Source organism: Elephas maximus, chromosome 11 (assembly GCF_024166365.1).
Source record: "Elephas maximus indicus isolate mEleMax1 chromosome 11, mEleMax1 primary haplotype, whole genome shotgun sequence".
NCBI lineage: Eukaryota > Metazoa > Chordata > Mammalia > Proboscidea > Elephantidae > Elephas > Elephas maximus.
In genome coordinates this window covers 107,801,166-107,821,337 of record NC_064829.1, presented here as the reverse complement: position 1 = coordinate 107,821,337, position 20,172 = coordinate 107,801,166, and the positions used below count along the sequence as shown (strand labels likewise).

At 47.1% G+C, this 20,172-nt stretch overlaps 1 protein-coding gene across 1 annotated transcript; it reads left to right on the top strand.

The window, feature by feature from the left end:
- The first annotated feature begins 8,468 nt into the window (after positions 1–8,468).
- CD177 (CD177 molecule) lies at positions 8,469–19,873 on the top strand. The gene is made up of 9 exons (XM_049900816.1): positions 8,469–8,544; positions 8,652–8,792; positions 9,046–9,228; positions 10,254–10,385; positions 10,604–10,720; positions 16,627–16,767; positions 18,661–18,846; positions 18,980–19,111; positions 19,413–19,873. The coding sequence occupies exons 1-9, from the start codon at positions 8,493–8,495 to the stop codon at positions 19,631–19,633; spliced, it is 1,305 nt and encodes a 434-aa protein (XP_049756773.1). The 5' UTR covers positions 8,469–8,492; the 3' UTR covers positions 19,634–19,873.
- The last annotated feature ends 299 nt before the right edge of the window (positions 19,874–20,172 follow it).

Genomic DNA, 20,172 nt, shown 5'->3' with positions numbered 1-20,172 from the left:
TTTGGAAGTAGGACTGTTGTTGTTGTTAGGTGCTGTCGAGTTGGGTCTGACTCATAGTGACGCTATACACAAAAGACCGAAACACTACCCAGTCTTGCGCCATCCTCACAATTGTTGCTATGCTTGAGCCCGTTGTTGCAGCCACTGCGTCAGTTCATCTCGTTGAGGGTCTTCCTTTCTTCTCTGACCCTCTACTTTACCAAGCATGATGTCCTTCTTCAGGGACTAATCCCTCCTGATAATATGTCCAAAGTATATGAGACGTAGTCTCACCATCCTTACCTCTAAGGAGCATTCTGGCTGTACTTCTTCCTAGATAGATTTGTTCATTCTTTTGGCAGTGCATGGCATACTCAATATTCTTTGCCAACACCACAATTCAAAGGCATCAATTCTTTTTCAGTCTTCCTTATTCATTGTCCAGCTTTTGCATACATACCAGGTGATTGAGAACATCGTGGCTTGGGTCAGGCTCACCTTAGTCCTTAAGGTGACATATTCGCTTTTTAACACTTTAAAGACATCTCTTGCAGCCAATCGACCCAATGCAATGCATCTTTTGATTTCTTGACTGCTGCTTCCATGGATGTTGATTGTGGATCCAGGTAAAATGAAATCCTTGACAACCTGTCTTTTCTCTGTTGATCATGATGTTGCTTACTGGTCCAGTTGTGAAGATGTTTGTTTTCTTTATGTTGAGGTGCAATCCATACTGAAGGCTGTGGTTTTTCATCTTCATCAGTAAGTACTTCAAGTCCTCTTCACTTTCAGCAAGAAAGGTTGTGTTATCTGCATAACGCAGGTTGTTAATGAGTCTTCCTTCAATCCTGATGCCCCATTCTTTTTCATATAGTCTAGCTTCTTGGATTATTTGCTTAATATACAGATTGAATAGGTATGGTGAACGGATATAACCCTGACACACACCTTTCCTGACTTTAAACCATGCGATATCCCCTTGTTCTGTTCAAATGACTGTCTCTTCATCTGTGTACAGATTCCTCATGAGCACAATTAAGCATTCCAGAATTCTCACTCTCTGCAATGTTATCCATAATTTGTTATGATGCACACAGTCGAATGCCTTAGCACAGTCAATAAAACACTGGTAAACATCTTTCTGGTATTCTCTGCTTTCAGCCAGGATCCATCTGACGTGAGCAATGATATTCCTGGTTCCACATCCTCTTCTAAATCTGACTTGAATTTCTGGCAGTTCCCTGTGGATATACTGCTGCAGTCCTTTTGATCTTCAGCAAGATTTTGATTGCAAGTGATATTAATGATATTGTTCGATAATTTCCGCATTTGGTTGGATCACCTTTCTTGGGAATAGGCATACATATGGATCTCTTCCTGTTGGTGGGCCAGGTAGCTGTCTTCAAATTTCTTGGCAGAGATGAGTGAGCACTTCCTGCACTGCATGCATTTGTTGAAACATCTCAGTTGATATTCCATCAGTTCTCAGAGCCTTGTTTTTCACTATTGGCTTCAGTGAAGCTTGGGCTACTTCCTTAAGTACTATTAGATCCTGATCATATGCTACCTCCTGAAATTGTTGAACATCAAGCAGTTCTTTTTAGTATAGTGACTCTGTGTATTCTTTCATCTTCTTTTGATGCTTCCTGCATCATTTAATATTTTTCCCGTAGAATTCCTCAGTGTTGCAACTTGAGGCTTGAATTTTTTCTTCAGTTCTTTTGACTTGAGAAATGCTGAGTGTGTTCTTCCATTTTGGTTTTCTATCTCCAGATCTTTGCACGTGTCATCGTAATGCTTTACTGTATCTTCTCGAGACGCCCTTTGAAATCTTCTGTTCAGCTCTTTTACTTCATCATTTTTTCCTTTTGCTTTAGCTACTCAGCATTCAACAGCGAATTTCAGAGTCTCTTCTGACATTCATTTAGGTCTTTTTTTTTTTTCCTTTCCTGTCTTTTTAATGACTTCTTGCTTTCTTCATGTATGATGCCCTTGATGTCGTTTTGCAACTTGTCTGGTCTTTGGTTATTAGCGTTCAACGTGTCGAATCTATTCTTGAGATGGTCTCTAAATTCAAGTGTAATATACTCAAGGTCATACTTTGGCTCTCATGGACTTGTTCTAATTTTCTTCAGTTTCAGCTAGAACTTACATATTAGTAATTGATGGTGTGATCTGCAGTCGGCCTCTGTGTATTCTGTCTGGTGAGGTTCATGTGTATAGTCCCCATTTATGCTGGTGAAAAATGGTATTTGCAATGAAAAAGTTGTTGGCTTGCAAAATTCAATCATGTGATCTCTGGCATCATTTCTGTCACCAAGGCCATATTTTCCAGCTATCAATCCTTCTTCTTTGTTTCCAACTTTTGCATTCCAATCACCAGTAATTATCAGTGCAACTTGATTGCATGTTAAATCAATTTCAGACTGCAGAATTTGCTAAAAATCTTCAGCTTCTTCATCTTTGGCCTTAGTGGTTGGTGCGTAAATTTGAATAATAGTGATACTAGCTGGTCTTTCATGTAGGTGTATAAATATTATCCTATCGCTGACAGAGTTGTACTTTAAGATAGATCTTGAAAAGTTCTTTTTGACGATGAATGCAATGCCATTCCCAGCACAGTAGACCATATGATGGACCAATTCAAAATGACCAATCCAGTGCATTTCAGCTCACTAATGCCTGGGTCTTTATGTGTTCCATTTCATTTTTGATGATTTTCAATTTTTGTAGATTCATACTTCACACATTCTGGTTCCAATTACTAATAGATGTTTGCGGCTGTTTCTTCTTATTTTGAGTTGTGCCACATCAGCAAATGAAGGTCTTGAAAGCTTGACTCCATCCATGTCATTAAGGTCAACTCTACTTTGAGGAGGCACCTAGATTTTCCCCAGTTGTATCTTCTGGCCCTATATCAGACAATGTTCCACTGCTATTCATAAGGTTTTCACTGGCTAATTCTTTTCAGAAGTACACTACCTGGCCCTTCTTCCTAGTCCGTCTTAGTCTAGAAGCTCAGCTGATACCTGTCCACCATGGGTGACCCAGCTGGTATTTGAATACCAGTGGTATAGTTCCCAGCATCACAGCAACACACAAGTCCACACAGTACGACAAACTGACTTGTGACGTGTGATGGGGGAAGTAGGACTAGGGCTAGGGATAAGGTTAGGGTTAGGGTTAGAATTAGGACTAGGGCTAGTTTAGGATCATATTTAGGAGTAGGGTTATGGTTAGGGCTACAGCTATGCCTAGGGTGGCTATGGGGATGCAGAAGTGGGAAGGTGAGGACTGATTCTATTTTCCACGTGGGAATCAAATTCATGCTGTTCCTTAACACGCAGTCAGCAATGAAGGTGGGATTTGCCCTCTGTGCCTCCTGCTTAGTGCAAAGACCTATAACCTGAATGTGAGTCTGTTTGCCATACGAATAATTTTTCTTGTTGGGAAAAACTGGGTGTTTGGCAGATGAGGAGATTGGATATTAATCATTCAGAAGCTCTTGAGCATCTTCAGTGTGCTGTTAGGTAGTGGGAAAGAGCGCAGGTGGCTTTGAAAGCCTGGGTTCCTGCTGTTTCCTGATTTTGTGAGCCAAGCTTCTTCTTCCCCTTTCTGGGGCTTCGTTTCCAGCTGCATGAAGTGGATTTATGTTACCAGCTCTGAGGGATGATCTCCCTGGATGGAAAAGTTTTTCATAATGTGCAGAGATGAGGTGGAGGTGCTGGACCAAAGCGTTGTGTTTCTTTGCTAAAGGAGAGTCTTCTGTAAGTAGTTGGGCCCAGAGTGTGCAAGTAAACAGAAGGGTCTTAGTGGGTGGGGAAGAGGATGTTCACAGCCTCAAAGCTTTACTCCACAGATTACGTATTAGTTAGCTGAGACTGCAACATTCTGATATTACAGACTTCCTGATGTGATGCAGTGCAGAAGATACAATGTTACCCATGGAGACTATTGCCAAAAATAAGTAAAATGACTGGAGTCCTGAACAGTCAGACAAACCCAGGCCGTAGAACACTCCACAAAAACAAGTGGAAAGATTCAAAGTTCTAGTCCATCCACACGTACCTTGGAAGAAAGGCCTGGTGATCTACTTCTTAAAAATCAGCCATTGAAAACCCTGTGGAGCACAATTCTACTCTGACACACATGGGGTTGCCATGAGTCAAAATCAACTTGATGGCAATTACTTTTTTGTTTTGTTTTTACACAATGTGGTCAGTGTTTGATCCCAGATTGTCACTCTGATTGGAAAAAAAAAATGATATAAAGGACATTATTGGGACAATTGAGGAAAATTGAAAATGGGCTATATAGTAGACAATATAGTATCAGCGTGAAACTACTTTGGTATGAGAAAGGTTTTCTGGTTATGCAGGACAGTCTTCATTCTTAAGGCGGTACTTACTGAAGCACTTAGTAGTAGTATAATGACTTCAACTTTAACAATTTTAAATAAAAAAATATTTTCAAATTGTGTGCATATGTGTATGTGAACAACTGTGGTGAAATGTTAACAACTGGTGTATCCAGGTCAAGGTATACGAGTGTTGTCTGAACTTTTTTTGGGGGACAGAATCTATTGCTGTTTTTCTGTATGCTTAAAAAAATCTCAAAATAAGAATATTACCCAAACCCACTGCCTTTGAGTTGATTTCGAGCTCAGACAGAGTACAGGACAGAGTAGAACTGCTCCCTAGGGTTTCCAAGGAGCAGGTGGTGGATTTGCAATGCCAACCTTTTGGTTGGCAACCGAGCTCTTAACCACTACGCCACAAGGGACATTAGGGAATGGAGAGAAATAGCCCTTGCAGTGCCTTGAAAACAAGTTTGATTGGAAGTGCTGGACCCTTCATAGCCCTCCTGTTGTGGATTAGGCTCTGTGTAGGGCCATGCTTGGGACTTAGAGATGGGTCAGACTCAGGCCCTGTCCTTGAGCAGCCCCCAGGCTGGTGAGGAAGCAAGAGGGTCACAGACAGTCATAGCTCAGGGCTATCAGGGCGTTGACAGAGGGAGGGGCTTGAGCTGGGGAAACCCAGAAGCAAAACACTTGTTCCTCAGATCACTCAGGAGAAAAATATGTTAGCTGGAGTTAAAGAGATGGGGGTGGCCCCAGCCACATGCTAAAGCCTGGCTTTGTCCTCTATGTAGGTAAATATCTGGAGCAAGTTCTGGCATTACGCAGGCTTCTCATGCCTGGTGAACACACTGGCTGATCAGGAAGGAGGAAGCAGGGTGAGTCTGCCAAACGGTGGATTTATGAGCTCAGAACTGATTCCCGCTTGGCCACACCCTGACTCAGAACCTTGGACAAGCCCCTTTTCCTTTTCTCAGCTTCTGTATTCTTTTCTATAAGATGAGCAAGGAATTTTTGCAATTGTTGCACCTAATAGCAAAAAAGGAGTCCCTGAGTGGTGAGAACGGTTAACCGAAAGATTGGCGGTTCAAATCCACCTAGAGGCACCTCAGAAGAAGGCCTGATGATCTGTTTCTGAAAGGATCATAGTTCTACGCTGACACACACTTAAAGCACAATAAAAATTAAAAAAAAAAGAAAGAAGGGAGGGAGAGAGAGAGAAGGTGAGAATAAGGATAGAGGAGAAAGAGAAACAAATTTGTCACTTGCAGTTTTATGCTGATATGTAACACATTTATATATCCTATTTTTGTTTGAGTCAGAACTGACTCCACAGCAACTGGGTTTTAACAACAAAAGTTCAATAAACAAAAAACAAAAAAAAGCAAAACAAACAAACAAAAAACCAGTACTGGCAGCGCTGTGGGTGAGTACCTGAGAACTATTAACCAAGCACTCTTTGGCATCAGTAATAAATGGTAGTGTTTCGCATTGTTGGTATTTCTGTTATTGTTATGAAGTTGGTATTTGTAGAATATGCAAGACTCTTGAGAAAACAAAACAAACAAACAAAAAAAACCAAACCTGTTGCCATCAAGTCGATTTCAACTCACAGCGACCCTATAGGAGAGAGTATAGAGTACAGGCTGGCTCTTTTCATTCTGCTCTCAGCTTAAATGTCATGCCTTCAGGGAAGTCCCCTTAATCCCCTTCCAGCTGAAGTAACCAGCTCAGTCACTTGCTTTAACACTACTTCTGTATAGAAGGACCCAGAACCATCTAATATGTTTCTTATTTGTGTGTTTGTTTAGTGTCTATTTCTCTTGCTAGGCTGTGAGCTCTACAATCTGTAGCCCAGCAACTAGGGCAGTGTCTGGCACTACCCCCAGCCTCAGTAAATATTAGTTGAGTAAAACAAGACGTTTAAATGATTATCTATGACTTATTTGCTTCTTAGCAACCCCTCCTTCCCCTTATCCTCCAGGGACACTGCTTCAGGTCTGCACAACTCCAGAGGGCACCATTCACATAGTGACAATGTAAATCACTGGGGAAAGGACAGTGTTCTGCAGTGCACAATCTATCAAATGTTAGTGGTGGCTTTGTTTTTCCCTACCCTACTCATTCATTCAGTCATATAAATGTTTATTGAGTATCTGCTATATGCCAAGTAGGTGGTGTAGACACAGTGGGAGATGAGACAAACGTGTCACTGTCTGCGTGGCAAATATTAAACTGGCAAACACAAATAAAAATAGGATATATAAATGTGTTATATATCAGCATTAAGCTGCAAGTGACAAATTTATTTCTTTTTCTCCTCTATCCTTATTCCCACCTTCTCTCTCTCTCCCTCCCTTCTTTCTTTTTTTTTTCAATTTTTATTGTGCTTTAAGTGAAAGTTTACAAATCAAGCCAGTCTCTCGTACCAAAATTTATATACACCTTGCTATATACTCCTAATTGCTCTGCCCTTAATGAGACTGCACACTCCTTCCCTAGACTCTCTATTTTTGTGTCCATTTGGCCAGCTTCTGATCCCCTCTGCTTTCTGATCTCCCGTCCAGACAGGAGATGCCCACATAGTCTCATGTGTCTACTTGATCCAAGAAACTCATTCTTCACCAGTATCGTTTTCAATCCCATAGTCCAGTCCAATCCCTTCTCTTTCTTATACACCCATATCTATCCCCTGCAGTCACTAGCCCCAAAACAAATAAAAACTCAAGCCAGTTACTGTCGAGTTGATTCTGACTCATGGCAACCTCTTGGGACAAAAGGAACTGCTTCGTAAGGTTTTCTTGGCTGAAATCTGGCAGATTGCTAGGTCTTCTGTGGCATCGATGGGTGGATTCAAACAGCCAACCTTCAGGTTAGTAACCGAGCCTAAGCCATTTGCGCCACCACCCAGGGACCTTGCTGTCACTAGCAGATACCGTTTATTCTTTCCTGTCTTCCTCTCACCCATCCGTGTGCTGACACTGGCTCAATAGGCCCTTATAAAACTCAATTGTTAAATATTTATGAATTTTGTGAGCTAGTTGTTAAACTGTTGATAGCTTAAAGTGAGACATGGTAGGAGTATTTACACCACAGAAATAGGCCAACACTACAAAGCAAGATTTGTTGTTGTTTTTCCAAAAAGCTGATTTTCTAACATGCCATTGCTCTCACCTCTCAGTTTCTGGGAAGGAAGCTTTTTTTTTCCCCAAGGAACACTCTAGTTCTTAATGGCTAGTCAGTCTCCAATGTACACCCCAATTCTTCAATGGCTAGTCAGTCTCCACTACCCCCCTCTCCAAACGGCATATCCCAACTCCTTCCAGAGTGGCAGGCAAGTGGGAACTCTAGGGCCTATGTTGTGCTGTCAGGGGAGGGAGCAGAAGAAGAGAGTGCATGAGAGAAAGGCATGAAAAGAGGAATAAAAGGGAAAACAGTACAGGAAGGAAAGAGAAAGAAAAGGGAAGAAGGAAGTCAGTGGGGACAGAGGTTGGGACAGAGAGAATATAGGTATCAGCCAATGCCACCACACAATGTCCTCATGGGCAATTGGGCCATTTCCCCACCTGGGGCCAGAATGTGGCCAGGGTGCCATGAGAGATGAGGAAAGCACCTTCCCAAACTACCCTGAAACAGGGCAGAGATGGGGACCCACGTAGCTGGGTTTAGGAGGAAAGGGGACTGGGGATATACACTGGTGCTGCCTGGGAGCCAGGATACCTCAGTTTCTAATTATTATTGGGTCTGGGGGCCCAAGCTCCTGGGTCTGAGAGAGGAGGGAACTGGGAGCCTGAATTCCTGGATTCCTGAGTCTTGGAAGGAGGCTCTTGGACTCCTGGGTGTAAGTGAGGAGGGGGCCTGAGGCTGGACTCCTGGGTCTGAGGGAGGAGGGGGCTGGAGGCTGGAGTTCTGGGTGTGAGGGAGGAGGGGGCTGGGGGCTGGACTCTTGGGTCTGGGGGAGGAAGAGAGGCCTCAGATTCTAAGCCCTCCAAGCAGCTGCAGACTCAGAGGGAGGAGCCTAGGACTTTGTTTAGCAAGGCCCTCCCCACCTCACCCCTTTCCTGGGCTGCCTTGGGTAAGATATGATATAAAAGGACTGTGATTTCCCAAGGGAAATCCCAAGAGCAGATGCCAGCGTTCCAGCTGCAGACTGACCATGAGTCCAGCCCCCCTACTGGCCCTCCTGGGGGTCACCTTCACCCTGCACCGTGAGTGAGGAACCCAATCCCAGAGGCTGGTGGCTAGAGGATCTCCCTCAGAAGGAAGTAGGGGAGCCCTGCTAAGATGGATTTGGTTCTCCTTTTTTTTATCCCAGGAGTCCAGGCTCTGACCTGCGAGAAGGGGATACTGAACTCTGTGTATGATGCAGCTGAACTGCCCCTCAAGTGGACGGCTGGCGAGGAAGACTGTGAGGGCGGCTGGGGCTGCCAAGACACACTGATACACATTCAAAACGGTGAGAAAGCCCAGGGGCCACAGCCCTCACCCCTCCAGGCCAACACCCTTGCCCAGCCCCATCGGCATTCTGTGTAGGAACTCAGGAGACCCCTCCCCCAGCACGAGAGCTGCTTCCCTTCCCCAGCAATAGCAACTGGGAGCGGGGGAGTGGAGGGTGCCCAATCATCTCCTCTTGAACCTCTTTCCTCTATGCCAGGACCCTGGAGTCCTGATCCCCACGCCGGCTCACTGGCCTCCCTCCTCCTGCTTAGGTCCCCAGGTGAATGTAGTGATCACCAAGGGCTGCACTCTGGCTGAAGAACAGGAGGGCCGTATCACTGAGCACAGGGCCGGCCCAGGCCTCTCCATCATCTCCTACACCCGCGTGTGCCGGAATGCGAACAAGTGCAATGACCTCTCCAACAGCACCCAGCTCTGGGCCCTGTCTTCAAGAGGTGCGGGAGGCAGGAAGGAGAGGAAGGGAAATGGGCTGTAGGGCTAAGGGGAGCAACAGGGCTGAGGGGGTGGAGGTGAGTGCGGAGGGATTGCCCCCTTCCCTGGCCTCACTCTCTCCCACTTTCTTTTTCACTACTCCTCCCCTGCTGGTTCCCTTCTCCATCTGCGTGCCCATTGTATTGCTCCCTTGCTCACCTGCTCATGGCTGCCTCTGTCTCTCCCTTGATTGCTCCCTGGCTTGTTCTCTCACTCCCTTGCTTCTTGGCTTCCACCTGCCCTACTCATACACCCCCAGGACTCCCCTAGCCCAGCTTCCTCTCAGGGCCCTGATGCACTAAAGGGTCTTACTTCCGGGATGTGAAACTTAACCTCAGACTGGTGGTGATCTAACCTGGGCATCTTGCATGCTCCTTTTATTCTGTACTGCTAGATCTGGCCCACTAATGCTTTATGGTTTTTTTTTTTTGTCTTCCTGAGTGAGCCTGGCCTGCAAATTTCCCCTACCATTCTTGTCCAGTATTGTTATGGACAGTATGTGAGCTTTGTGAATCACATTTGGAGGGCCATGTTCTGTGTTTTTCTACTTTTTGGAATATTTTCTGAACGTCTGGTCTTCCCTCACTTTTTAGTAGAACTTGCAGTCCAAGCACTGGTCCCTTCTGGGGGATCTCTTCCCTGCCCTGACCAATGTGTCTGTGTGTGGTCTCAGAAGGCCCCCTCTTCCACCCTGTGGATCCATTCCACACCCTATCTGGGACCTCAGTGCTTCTGCTCTGCCTTGGCCCCCTCTGCATTCAGGCCCCAAGTTCTTCTCATAACTCTTATTCCCTCTCTCCCTTGCTCTTCCAGTGACCCCGCATCCCTAATTCCCCACATTCTGGGCCTGTGTGAGAGAAACTGAGGAGGACACATGCCAGGAGATTCATGTGGTTGACTCTTGGGGCCAGCAAAAGCGGGGTGGAGAGAAGGCATCTGATCCAAACTGAGACCCCCCTCAGTCTCTTTCACACTCTCACCTCCCCAGCTGCCCCAGCCCCAAGAGGCGTGCAGTGCCCCACCTGCTTGTCAACAGATGAGTGCCCAGAGAAGGGAACAGAGCTCGCCTGCCCTGCGGGGCTCACGCATTGCTACAGTGGCAACGTCGTGCTCAATGGAGGTACGTTCTGGAGACATTGGGGTCCCTACAGGTGCAGGTCCCCAGTGGGGAGATCTGAAGGCTGAGATCTGAGTCTCGGAGGGAGGGAGGGTAAACTGAGGCATGGGTCCCAGAGGAGGGTGGGACGGACTTCCTGGAGTTGAGCCTCCCTCTGAAGGTTGAATGGTCATAGCTTCAGTGTCTGACTCTTCATCTTCCCTCTCTCTCCCTTTCCACAGGGGGGATCACCGCCACTCTGAGAGTGCAAGGGTGCATGGCCCAAGCAGGCTGCAACCTGCTTAATGGGACCCAGGAAATCGGGCCCATAAGTGTGAGCGAGAACTGCAATAGTAAGGGTGAGTCCTACACACAGGAGATGGGACCCTGCCCTGTATTGCAGCCTCGAGGCTTGATGTTGTTGTTATTGTGTGCCATGGGGTTGATTCTGACTAACTCTGACTGCATGTGATAGGGTAGAACTGCCCCACAAGGTTTTCTAGGCTGTAAACTTTGTGGGAACAGATCACCAGGTCTTTCCCCTGTAGAGCCACTGGGTGAGTTTGGAACCGCCAACCTTTCAGTTAGCATCTGAGCACTTAACCCTTTGTTCCACCAGGGCTCCCCTTAGTTAAAGTGGGGGACTTTCAAACCCATCACACCAAAGCCAGCAATTATAATACTTTAGAAGTTTATTACTCACTCAGACATGTGCAAAGTGAGGGGATTCTGGGCAGGGGGGAGGGAGAGAGAGAGGACATGTTCCAGGGGGCAGATATATAGGACAGGGGCCCACAAGTGGGAGTTTTAAATGGGGCAGGATAGACTAAGCTCAGGGCCCAGTCCTGGTGGAAGGGGAGCCGGGAGGGCACGCTACTTTGCAAGTAACTTAACTGGGTACAGAGCCCTGGTGGCGCAGTAGTTAAAGTGTTTGACTGCTAATCAAAAGGTCAGTGGCTCGAATCCACCAGTCACAACTTGGGAGCCCTGTGGGGCAGTTCTACTCTGTCCTATGGGGTTGTTATGAGTTGGAATCCACTTGTCAGCAATGGGTTTTAGTTTTTACTGGGTACAGTGTGAGTGCAGGATCATGGGCAGGTTTTCACCCTGACAGGTCATTTTTTGGGGAACCACTTGTTGCTTCCGATGATTGTATTTCTCCACATTGCTGACCTCTGATAACCTTGGTTCTCCCACTTCCATTTGACCATCCCCAGCCCCTCTACCATCCTTACCCACTGCCTACCCATGATCCTGGAGCACCCCAGTGGTCTTGCTGAGTAGGAAAGAAAATCAAGACAAAATGGGGGGTACTTCATATGGGACAGGGAAGGCAGGAGTGCCCTGGAGCATCTCAATAACAAGAACCATGAATCAGAGGGAAGCTGTGGTGGGGAGGAGAGGGGAAGGACCGAGGAAAGTTGAATGGGAGAAGGGCCTTCTCTGTTTGAGCCTGTTTCTTCATCTGCCCATGTCACTAGGAAGCTCAAAGACAGGAGCTGAGTGAGTTTGGCAGATATTCCTGTTTGTGATCGGATCTGTCTCCCTGGCTAAACTGGGACCCCCTTTTGAGCACAGGGCTGATGTCATTGACATCAAGGTTTTGAGCATCGTGCGCAAGATCCTGCTCAGGATAGGTGCCCAGGGTGTGTTTGTTGACTTGAGTTCATGCAGAATTCCAAGGCCACCCATGGAGACCCAAAATGAGTCAGACCATGTGCCTGCCCTAAAGAGTCTCCAAGACTAGGAAGGGGAGATGTAACAGACTCAGATGGCCATGAGTTGGGTGGTTAAGGCTATAGGAGAAAGGGGTTTGGGGCCTGAGGGAGCTCAGAGGAGGAAGATACTAATGACCAGGGGTGGAGGTGAAGAAGAGCTTCACAAAGGAGGTAACCTTTGGGCCATGTCTTAAAGATAAGCAGCAGCTTATTCATAGAAGAGGAAAAGGAAATTAATAGGCAGAGGGAACAAGCATGCGTAAAGGCCTGGAGGCTTTCCAGAAGGTGCTCCCCAGAAGGGCTCCTCAGCTTTGCCTGAGAAGGCCTCATTAAGAGGAGGGGTGCAGCTGGGGTCAGAGAATGATTGCCCCTTTTCCAGGTTGACAAGGCAGGCGCGGAAGACAAAGGGAGAGCTATTCCAAGCAGAAAGGACAGTGGGTGCAAGGCCAAGGAGGCAGGAAGTGACCTGGCCTGTCTTGGGAATGGATATTGTTGGGGGGTGGAGTGGCAGGTGGAGGGCCTGGTGGTCTGTCAGGTACCTTCAGAAGCCAGGCCGAGTGCATGGATTTTCCCCCAGAGGTAGGGGGGAGTCACAGAAGGGTATTGAGAAGGAAGGGACAAAGTCTGAACCCTCATCCCTGGGACTAGGTAACATTTATCAGTCCAGAAGGCATTTCAGAAAAAAAATTAGAAACAACACACATCACACATACCACACACACACACATACACAGTACACACAGCACACACACACAACTCATGCATACCACACATCACATGCCACATGCACCACACGTAACATATAATACATACAACACACACAAATGCACACATCAAATACCATGCTACACAAACACAATAAGCACATACCATATACATCACAAACACATACAATGCTGCTATACAACACACACGCCACACACAAATCACATATTACATACCACATGCACACACACCTGTCCCCTATACATACCGCAACACACCACAAAATCCCACACACTTCACTCATATACCACACACATACGACATACACCATATACCCACCACACATCACATACCACCAGAGAACAAACAAACCTATTGCCCTCAAGTTAATCTCAACTCATAGCAACCCTGTAAGACTGAGTAGAACTGCCCGATAGGTTTCCAAAGCTGTAATCTTTACAGAAGTAGACTGCCACATCCTTCTTCCACTGAGTGGCTGGTGGGTTCCAACTGCTGACCTTTTGGTTAATAGCTGAGCGCTTAGCCACTGTGCCACCAGGGCTCTCATCACACAACACAAAATCCCACACACCCTCAACACACATACTAAACACCCCATACATATACACAACACCCCCACGCACACTCCACATACACACCACATACCCACACACACCACAGATCACAGAGCTGTTTTGCCACAAACGAATATTCCTAAAATATATCCATATTTTCCTAGCTTCAACATTGGAGCCAGACCTTGGAAGGTGTTTTGCCTTCCCTGGTTCAGTTCAATTCAGCAGTTTAGCAAATATTTATTGAACACCGTCAAGGTCAGATACAACAAGATGTCAGAGAATAAGTGGAGGAGAGAAGGACATTCCAAAGTGAAAGAACAGCTTGTCAAAGACTTAGGGATGGGAGAGGACTGGGTGCAAGAGCACAGGTTTCCCAGAACAGTCCATGGCAGAGCCATCTTGAAGAAGTACCAAAGGATTGGCACCTGAATAACCTTCACTGCCCCCCTAGGGAGTTGTACTCCTATCCTGCAGAGGGTCTGTGAAAGAGAGGGAGACCCTCAATGAGATGGATTGACACAGTGTCAGCAACGATGGGCTCTCACATAGCAATGACTGTGAGGATGGTGCAGGACTGGGCAGTGTTTCTTTCTGTCTACACAGGGTTGCTGTGAATCAGAACTGACTCGATGGCACCTAACAATGACAACAATCCTGCAGACAGCCGAAACCGGTGAGAGCCAAGGGTCAGCACAGTCAGGGAGATCATGGCAGTTAAGAGATTAGTGTCTGAGTCAGAGAGATGTGGGTTCCAGCCTGAGCTGCTGAGTTTCACTCCCTCTTTAAGCCTCCTTCACCAATGTGGTCTATTAATATTTATTTATTAATAAATAAATATTAATAAGTAAATAATAAATAAATATTAATAGACCACATTGCACTGGTGGTACAATGGTTAAGTACTCGGCTGCTAGCCAAAAGGCCAGCAGTTCGAACCCACCCAGTGGTTCTGTGGGAGAAAAGACCTGGCCATCTGCTCCTGTAAAGATCACAGCCTAGGAAACCCTATGGCGGAGTTCTACTCTGTCACATGGGGTTGCTATGGGTCGGACTCGACTCTATGGCACACAACAACATTTATGTAATGAGTCCCTCCTACTGCCAGGCACTATTGTCGATGCTGGAGATACACCAGGGAGCAAACAAAACAAAAATCCCTGTCCTCATGGAGCTTACATTCTTATTGGAGAAGGTAGACATTGAACAAATAAATATAGACAAATCAGTGCTATGTCAGGTGGTGATAAGCCTAAGAAGAAACACCAAGGGTAAAAGGATCAGAGAACAATGCAGGAGGCACCCGGTGCTGTTCTTCTAGACAGGACAGTTAGTCAGAGAAAGCCTCTTGGAGAGGGTGGCATCAGAGCAGAGGCCTGAATGAAGTGTGGAAAGGTCCTTGCAGAATTTAGGGGGAAGTGGTTCCAGACAAGGGTGGAAGCATACCCCTGTCATGTTTGAGGAAAAGCCAGGAGACCAGTGTGGCTGGAGCAGAACGGACGAGGAGGAGTGGAGCAGGAAATTCAGAGGGAGTCATAGGACAGGCCAGACTCCGTGGGGGCTTATAGGCGGTTTAAGGACATTGGTTCTTACTTGGAGAAAATGGGAATCTGCTGGAAGGTTCTAAGCAGAAGAGCGACATGTACTGACTTACCTTTTATAAGGATCCCTCTGGGTAGATAATAGAGAGTAAAAGGGGCATGGGGGTGACACAGGGAGACCCAGAAGGAGACAGGTGAGAGCCGATGGGGTGGAAACAATAAAGGTGATGAGAAGCGGTCAGGTGCTGGAGATATTTTGCAGCTTAAACCAACAGGATTTCCTGATGGATGCAATATAGGGTGTAAGAGAGAGGTAATTGTCAACAATGTCAGCAGCATTTTTGGCTTGAACAACAGCAAGAAAGGGGCTTCCGTTGAGCAAGGTGGGGGAGATTGGGGCAGGGAGAGTGGGGCTCAGGCTTGGAGGAGGGGAACAGGAGGCACAGTTTTGTCATCTGTGAAATGGAGAAATGAGCAGCCCCCTTTCTTGGGGCTGTTGCAAATGTTGCATATGCTTATGGATGCTGAGTCCTCAGTACAGGTGTTTTTGCGTCATGGGACACATCGGGCTGATCATGAGATGCCCTTAAGAGAAGGTCTGCTGTTGTTGTTGTTAGCTGCTGTTGAGTTGGCTCTTGACCCATTCAACCCCATGCACAACAGAACAAAAAGCTGCCTGGTCTTGCACCATTCCCACAATCAGTTGCAGATTGGACCCTAGTGCTCATAGGGTTTTCATTGGCTGATTTTCAGAAGTAGGTAGCCAGGCATTTTTTCCTAGTCCGTTTTACCCTGGAAGCTCTGCTGAAACCTGTTCAGCATCTGAGCAACATGCAGGCCTCCACCGACAAATGGGTAGTGGCTGTGCATGAGGTGCATTGGCTGGGAATCGAACCAGGTCTCTTTCGTGGAGGACACTACCACTGAACTGCCACTGCCCTTAGAGAAGCCCTAGGCCCATGGTTTTCAAATTAGATTCCTAAGGGTCACAGGGGCCAAGGCAGTTGAGGATGATCATCCCTCTAACCCCCAGGAGCCAGAATACCTGAGTTCTAAGCCCACCTGTGCCACTTACCAGTCTGGAGACGTTAGGCAAGCTACTTAACAACTTCTCTGCCCACTGTTCCCCCATCTTCAAACTGGGGATGATGATAATAGCACCATCTACTTTAGGAGTTGCTGTGAGAATCAAATGAGGTAATCCAGATAAGGTGGCTCCTTGGGAGGGTTAAATGGGCTCATGCATGGAAAGCACTTACAGCACCCTAGTCTTTAGTAAACACTCAGTACACACTAGGCATTTGGGTAATTCTCTTTGGGACATAGGATTATCAGTTGAAATAAATAAATGGTCTACAAATGACTGCTCAGGCTACCATTTTCATTTTCCAGATGAGGACCCTGAAGCCAGATAGGAAAGTAGAGGTTGGTGCAGTCTAAGATCTACCTATCTCACACCCAAAGGGAACAGCAGCTTACTTCGAGAGGTGGAGAGAGGTGGTCCCAGAAGGCACTTATGCTGACACTGGGTGAAGAATGGGGTGGGGAGGAGGGAGTGGACTTAGACTTCCCAAATCCTTTCTAAGTCTGAGACTGAAGAACCCTGCAACCAGGTCACCTGGACTGTGACTAACCAATGCAATCACCTTCCCAAGCATGAGACCTGGAGGGACAGACAAGACTGATTCCTTGGATTAAGCACACCTTGGTGATTTCTTCTCTCCAGATTTTCTGGTCTGTCAATCGGGGAACATGTTGAGGTTTGGTCAATACAAGCCTCGGGAACCTATCGAGTGGACTTCGTCTGGGAACCGGATGTGTGCAGCTGGGGAAGTGTGTCAGGAGACGCTGTTGCTCATGGACGCAGGTACTCGGGCTGGACAGGAGGACAATGCACCTCCATTGGGCCCTGTGCATTCCTGCCCTGTGTTCTGTTCCCTGAATTTCCTGCCCAGGTGCCCTTCCTGCCTGGAGTTCAACGGGTTCTGGTTTGTTTGTTAGCTGTAGTTGAGATGATCCCAGTGCACAATGAAACTGAACGCTGCCGGGCCTTGTGCCATACCCAGGATTGGTAGTGGATTGGGATATTGTGATCCATAGGATTTTCATTGGCTCACTTTTAGAGGTAGATAAGCAGGCCTTTCTTCCTAGGCTACGTTAGTCTGGAAGCTCCGCTGAAACCTACACAGCATCGTAGCAACACACAAGCCTCCATTGGCAGATGGATGGTGGCTGTGCATGAGGTGCAGTGGCTGGGAATCGAACCTGGGTCTCCCGCGTGGAAGACAAGACTTTGACCACGGAACCAGGCTCCTGGAGGCTGGACTAGCTCTCCCGTTCTCTGTGCCTTGGTTTATTCCTGTGAAAAACAGGGTCAAAGCGATGACAATAGTAGTACTTACCTTGCTGCGTGTTTGTGAAGATATACGTGATAATCTACAAAAAGAGCTGAGGACAGTACTGGAAGAGCAACCTTAATGACTTTATGCATTTGATAAGTGTCTACTGAGCACTGGGTGCCAAGCACTCTTGTTTTGAGCAGTGTTTTTGAAGCACTGGATACAGTGCTCTGGTAAGGTGCATTGGTGCACTGCAGATCCAATCGTGTCTGCCCTTTTGGACCTTCATGGAAAACAGGAAAAAAAAAAATCAGGAAATACAGGTAGAAGGTAAGAGATATGTAGAGAAATCCAGTAGGGAAAGGGAGGATAGGGTAAAAGGTAAAGGCTGCAATTTGAACAAGCACTTGAAAGAGGTAAGGGAATGAGATATGCAGGTATCCGGGGAAGCAGGTTGTTGTTGTTAGGCACTGTGGAGCTGGTTCCAACTCATAGTGAACCTACGTATAACAGAATGAAACACTGCCCTGTCCTGTGCCATCCTCACAATCGATGTAATTTTTAAACCCATTGTAGCCACTGTGTCAATCCATCTCATGGAAGGTCTTCCTCTTTTTCGCTGACCCTGTACTTTACCAAGCATGATGTCCTTCTCCAGGGACTGGTCCCTCCTGATAAAATGTGCAAAGTATGTGAGACAAGGTCTCACCATCTTCTTTTCTAAGAAGCATTCTGACTGTACTCCTTCCAAGACAGATTTGTTTGTTCTTCTGGCAGTCCATGGTGTATTCAATATTCTTCACCAACACCATAATTCAAAGGTGTCAGTCCTTCTCCGGTCTTATTTGTTGCCCAATTTTCACATGCATGTGAGGTGATTGAAAACACCATGGCTTGGGTCAGGCACACCTTAGTCCTTAAAGTGACATCTTGTTTTTTAACACTTTAAAGAGGTCTTTTGCAGTAGATTTGCCCAATGTAATGTGTCGTTTGGTTTCTTGACTGCTGCTTCCATGGATGTTGATTTACTTAGGGGAGCAGGGAGCAGGTAGACGTTTATTATTCACCATGTACCAGGCACTTTTCTAAACGATTTGTATGTGTATCTCAATCAATCCTCACAGCAAACCTGTGATTATTGCGTTAGTGTGTCCTCCATAATCCAGATGAGGAAATAAGGCACGGAGGTGGCAAATGACTTACTTGTGGGTACACAGCTTGGAGGTGACCAAGCTGGACCCAGACTCTTGCTCCAGTCTGTACCCTGCAGTAATCATGACCTGTCCTATTATAATCAGGGAACTTGCATTCACCCTGTGGTTGCTGAGCATCTTGGAATCCCCAAGTCCTGCTCCTTAGTCCCTGCCTCATTCTGGGCCTTCCCCTCTTCCAGCCCAGCTTTCACTCTGTCACCCCCTCAGGACACAAATTACTCCTACTGGGGAGCAAAGGCTGTGCCTCTCCTGGGACAAAGGAGTCCCGGGCTATCTCCATACACTCGGGTCCCCCTGGAGTGCTCGTCGCCTCTTACTTCCATGTCTGCTCCTCCAATGGTTGCAACAGAGCTGACAGTTCCAGTGTCCTGGCAAACAACCTCCCTCTACCAGGTATGAGATCCAGCAGGCTGGTTGGGGTACGTGGAGAGATGGGGGTCCCAGAGACAGAGACTCTGGGGCTCAAGGGAGGTGGCTGGAATTGGGGGCAGAGCTGTGCATCTCCAACGCTCTCTCTGCTCTCCAGCTGCCCCTGACCCTGAAGGCCTGAGGTGTCCTGCCTGTGTGAATTTCTTTGGAACTTGTTCAGACCCCAAAGTTATTACTTGCCCTATGGGCACTACTCATTGCTATAAGGGCTACATCAAGTTCAGGGGAGGTGAGTGCTGAAAACCTCATCATGAGGGTGAGGGGGTTGGGGACGTGGTCATATTGGTGCTGACATGGGAGGGGGCTGGAGGCTCTGACTCATAGGTCTGAAGGAGGAGGGAGCTGGGGCAAGGAATCCTGGGTCCTGCAGGAAAAAGGAGCAGGGGGTTTTATTGGTCCTAAAGTGGGAGGTAGCCAGAGGCCTAGGTTCCTGGTCTGAGGGAGGACGGGGCTTGGGCTGGGACCCTGAATCTGACAGTTTAAGGTGTGCTGTACTTTGTGTCCTCTGTAACGCCATCTTCACCCTGTAGGTGGGTTCTCCTCCACAGCGGACGTTCAGGGCTGCATGGCCCAACATTCCAAATCTTTGTTGAACAATACCCGGAATATTGGGACCTTCTCTGTGACTGAATACTTTGATGAGGAGCCTTTACCCCAAGATGGAGTTGCCCCTGCCTGCTGTCTGGCTTGGATGGTGGGGCTGGGACTGTCCCTAGCCTTTTGGTGTGGGGGGTTTTGTCTTCCCTATTGACCTAATTTCTAGAGGTTCTTAACCTCCGCTGATCCTGCATAGCTAACATTCCTTCTGACCTCATGACCTAGTGGTCTTGGGCACCTAATTATTTCCCTATCACCTCTATGAATCTTTTTCTCTGAATCGTCCCCCACACCCACTTTATCACTTGATAACAACATTTGTGAGGCACTGGGAACAGCTGAACTTGCCCTGTGGGAAGTGGACATTCAAGAAGTGGTCATGTGTGTCTGATAATAAAGACATTATCTTTTTCACCCACTGATAGGGTTTCTTTATGTGAAGGGGAGGGCAGGACACCAGAGATCTGGTGTGAGGGATGAGGGGTATCCAGCAAGAGACCCACCATCCCAGACCCCATCCTTTGCTGGTCTGGCCCTCATCCCTATTCCAATTTGGGTAATAGTAGAGCCTTTGGGGTGCTGCAGCCAAAGATATTTGGGCATCTCCATGACCATTGGTCAAGCAGGTTCACTGGACCAATGAGGCTTCTACATTAGCAGTTAGGCCGCTGGCACAAACAAGGAGCTCACCCC

Bases quoted from the DNA above. Each gene is read 5' to 3' on its own strand.
- CD177 (XM_049900816.1), top strand. From the start codon at position 8,493: ATGAGTCCAGCCCCCCTACTGGCCCTCCTGGGGGTCACCTTCACCCTG. The intron at 9,229-10,253 runs GTGCGGGAGGCA...TCACCTCCCCAG, and splicing joins CTGGGCCCTGTCTTCAAGAG to CTGCCCCAGCCCCAAGAGGC. The intron at 18,847-18,979 runs GTATGAGATCCA...TCTGCTCTCCAG, and splicing joins AAACAACCTCCCTCTACCAG to CTGCCCCTGACCCTGAAGGC.